Source organism: Dryas octopetala, chromosome 6, assembly GCF_963921425.1.
Source record: "Dryas octopetala chromosome 6, drDryOcto1.1, whole genome shotgun sequence".
Taxonomy (NCBI): domain Eukaryota; kingdom Viridiplantae; phylum Streptophyta; class Magnoliopsida; order Rosales; family Rosaceae; genus Dryas; species Dryas octopetala.
Genome location: NC_141371.1, coordinates 17,810,164 through 17,814,435, shown reverse-complemented (window position 1 = coordinate 17,814,435; position 4,272 = coordinate 17,810,164). Strand labels below are relative to the sequence as shown.

General features: G+C 35.6%; 1 protein-coding gene across 3 annotated transcripts; it reads right to left on the bottom strand.

The window, feature by feature from the left end:
- Positions 1–436: 436 nt before the first annotated feature.
- Positions 437–3,921, bottom strand: LOC147282961 (uncharacterized). 3 transcript variants are annotated; one of them, XM_086247406.1, is made up of 2 exons: positions 3,803–3,921; positions 437–2,174 (listed from the first exon to the last, which is right to left on the bottom strand). In XM_086247406.1, the coding sequence occupies exon 2, from the start codon at positions 2,113–2,115 to the stop codon at positions 826–828; it is 1,290 nt and encodes a 429-aa protein (XP_086103532.1). In that variant the 5' UTR covers positions 2,116–2,174; positions 3,803–3,921; the 3' UTR covers positions 437–825. The 3 variants fall into 3 exon arrangements, with proteins under 3 accessions (XP_086103532.1, XP_086103533.1, XP_086103534.1); XM_086247407.1 differs by having other exon boundaries at positions 437–2,189; positions 3,803–3,904; XM_086247408.1 differs by having other exon boundaries at positions 437–2,164; positions 3,803–3,902.
- Between the last annotated feature and the right edge of the window lie 351 nt (positions 3,922–4,272).

The following is a 4,272-nucleotide window of genomic DNA, read 5'->3' as shown; positions in this document are numbered from 1 at the left end:
GGGAGGGGTGGCTGGCCAAAATCTGGAGAGTAGGCATGCAGGGGCAAAATGGGAAAAAATGGGCAAAATTTTAGGGGGGTGGTCAACTCAGCAAAATAGGGTGGTCTGAATAGCCCCCCCCCTTAGAAAAATTGCTTTAGCTGGAGAAAAATGCAAATATTCAATGCACTGTCAGTAAGTTCATGTTTGATACTTGAATTCAAATTCATCATTCTAAGTTTCTAACACCCGTCAAATAAGTTATTAGACCTCTCTCTCTCTCTCCCTCTCCCTTTAATATGAATCTTAATAGCTCCAAAATTTCAGGTAAATCTTCAACTAAAGCAAGTTACCTCTAAGAAAGCAAGATAGATGCAGTTGTATGCTCAACAAAAGGGAGTATCTGCATGATTTCTTAGAAGAAAACAAAAGGACTATCTTGGGTACAGAACCAATATCAAATCCAAATTTAATTTTGCATACATAAACTCTTTATAATTGTTTACAAGCCAACCCAACAGTCAGGCATTTTCTGTAACTTAAAATCCTACTTCACCTATCATATTGTTGTTACACATGTTCACCTACTCCGGCTCACCAGGTTTCACTTGGTACATATTGCAGTGAGTGTAGTTTCCACATGCATAAATCCTCTAAATGTCATTCGGTAGAATTCTAAATTTGTAGAACACAACAGAAACGCAATCTCATATTAGTTTTATTCATTAATTACTAGTAAGACATTTACCACATAATTAAAATTTATTATTATCTATACCACAACATAAACTGGAAAGTAAGAACTATGGAGAGCTGAAATGCACTACCACAGAGTGCTATGCAGCATCAGGAAGCAGCCACTGCTGCATTTATGGGATTCTCAGCGGCAGTGAGACTTGCACCTTCAGCTTCTTTTATCTGCCTTATGATGTCGGCCTTTTGTTCAAGAAGGCCTTCTATTTTGCCGTTAATCTTCTCTAACTTCTGTTTCAGCTTTCCAAGATCCTTGGACTTGTCGTCTTTCCTATCAGGTTTTCTTTTCTTCTCGACCTTCTCCTTTTTTTCTTTATCTTTCTTCTCCTTACCTTCCTTTTCCTCATCTTTCTGCTTCTCCTCCTGCACTTCCTCCTCAGATTCTTTGACATTTTCTTCTATTTCAATATCCCTGGAAGTAACTTCACCCTTGATCTTTTCCTCATCCTCTGCATTTTTGTGTTTCTCCTTGCCTTTCTTCCCTTCTTTTTCACCATCTTCTTTTTTCTCATCCTTCTTCCTCTCTTTGTCACCATCATCGCCCTTGTGTTTCTTCTTTTTCTCCTCCTTGTCTATCTTCTTCTTCCCATGTTTTTCATTGTCATCATCTTTTTCCTCATCCTTTTTCTTCTCTTTTTCAACACTACCTTTCTCCTCCTTGCCTTTCTTGTCTTTCTTCTTCTTCTTCTTCCCTTCCTTTTCATTACCATCTTCTTTTTCCTCGTCCACGTTATCCCCATCCTCCTCTTTTCTATCTTTATCCTTATTTTTTTCCTTTTTCTGCTCCTTCTCTTTTTGCTCGTCTTCATCTTCTTTTACCTTGAGCTTATTCTTCTTTGTCTTCTTCTCTTCATTTTCATCCACCTCCTTCTCTTTGTGTTTATTATCATCCTTGGCACTCGATTTTTCATCTTTTCCTTCTAATTCTTTGCCTTTGTCCTTCTTTTTCTCTTTTTTCTCTTTCTTATTTTTCTCTTTCTCTTCCCCCTCTCTATCATCTTCTTTATCTTCTGAGCCCCTATTATCTTTTTTCTTCTCCATTTTCTTCTTCTCTTCTTTACCCTTGTCCTTCTTTTTATCCTCGTTGTCCTCTTTCTTCTTCTGCTCTTCATCTTCTTCCTTATTTTTCTTCTCTTTCCCCTTTTCCTTCATCGTTGTGTCTTTCTCCTTCTTCTTTGATTTCTCCTCATCTATATCTTTATGTTTCTCCTTGTCCTTTTTATGTGTTGGCTTTTCCTTTTCGACTGACTTGGTCTTTGATTCAAGTTCCATCTCAGTCTTTTCCTTCAAGTCACCTGGTTCTGCATCCTTGGTCTTGATCACTGCATGGACTTTTTCCTTTTTAACCTTTTCTTCTCCTTTATATTCAACTTTGTCTTCCATCTCCAGATTATTTTCCAAAAGTTGAAACGTAAAACCGTTTCCACTCAATCTGAGATTCACTAAAACAAATGTAACTGGGCAATAAGTAAGCTAAAAGCAAATTCAGTAGAATACAAAAATGATAATACTTGGTGAATTATGAAATGACATAAATAAACAAGAACAATAAATTGATCACATCTGATGGCCAAAAAATAATGCATCTAACATTAGAGCTCTGTATTCAGTATAGTAGAGAAAATGCTTAAAACAATTGGAGACTTATTGACATTTCATCCACAAGGACCTACATATGTTACTAAAAATGCAAGCTTACGAAACTTATTTTCCTTTCGTCAATCCTCATGATATAAACAGAGGTCTGAGTGTGGGAAAAGGTTATGCACATCTTTTGATCCAAGCAATAACGATCCAAAGCTTCCTCCAAATTAAAATGCTAGCTCCAGTAAACATTTGGGTTTGTAAGTCTTAGATATAATTGGTGATATCTTTTGAAAATTAACTTCTCTATATGAATCCTAACTTTCGTTCAAGCACTTAAAATGAGGGAAGATGGGGAAGATGAGAACTGCAGTTATACCGACATTGAAGAGCAATTACAATGGGGAACCAGAAAACAAAATCTATGCTCAAGATGTGCACATAGACTTTGCTCAATATGTGCACAAGACTTTGCTCATTCTAAGAGCATCTAAAGCTAACAATCAAAGCAACAAACCTTCCAACCACTCAACAGAAGGGGAAAAATATGTAGAGAAACACATCTATTTACTGAATAAGATATTTTAAAAACTGGTGGGATATCAAATTTGAAACAAAGCCGAATGAAGATGTCTCATTGTTTTCATATCTAGTTCCCAGAACAATACAATATGCTAACTATCAATTTTTAAGAGTCTCAAAACATTTTGGTGTGCAAAGATGACAACTTGCAAAATCTTGGAGGATGGACCTCAAGCAATTAAAAATTCCGAAAAAAATGAAATTCAGTGCTTTCTGCTTGTCATACACAGGTTTCTGAAAGAGAAAGTAAAGGCTCCCAGATAAAAGGGAATTACTTCATCTATTATGATATACTTAATTTAAAAGATAAACTGTTCAAATTTAAAGAGGATTTTCGTAACCAATATATATATGTATATATATAAAGAGGATTTTAGAGGCTTGTCTAGTCAGCAAAATATCTTTAACAAAAGCATAGCAAATACAGACTTGACAATATTAAGATCAGTTGATTTTTTTAACAGGCTTTTCAATTTTCTCATTCAGAAACACAAAATTAACACATTTTGACCCCCTACAACTTGAATGATGGAACCCTTTATGATCCCTCATTAGTTACTACTATATATATTTTCTTTCTTCACGGTGATTTGAGTACAAAGTTGTTGGTTTACCAACAATTAATATGACTTGTAACTTTCTCCACATGCCCACTAACCAAAGTAGGTAAATAATTGATACAGTCAAACTAAACTTACAGAGAGAGAACTTGAATAGTAAGATCATACCCAATTATCTAATTGACCTTTCACATATAATTGTTTCCTTGACAGAAAACAAAGATCAATGTTAAGAGACATCCAAGGCTTATGCCACAGAACAAAATTTGGTTTATTATTCTTAATTACAAAAGCAAAGCATAAGAGTGATAAGAAGGAAGAATTGGCAATAGCAGAAATTGTACCTTATGGTGTTTCCCAAAGAAAGGAAGCTGATGCAGATCGCTGTGGTGGTGTTTGTGTTTGTGTGTGAGTGAGAGAGAAAGCTCTGGTTTTGCAGGTAGCTACAAACAGAATGGGCATGTAGTCGGCTATAAATAGAAGGATGCTATAAAAGCTAGTTGGGCACTGATTATGCCACGGCCCACAGGCACCCACCTGTCCGTGCAATACACGGAAAGAACCGACAACTTACACGGCCTTACGTGTTCCGTGGGCTTCTAACGTATCTATTAAGGGGCTGTTTTTTTTTTTTTTTTTCCCCTATTTTTACAGAAAAAACTACTAATACAACTGAAAATCCCCAAAAAACCTAATGGATATAGCAAATCAATAGGACAAAAATGTCTTTTAATAATTCATGTAGCAATTTGACATGTGGTTTTGCTACCTTAAAAATTTATAGTTAATATTTAGCATAAATTCAATTTAGACA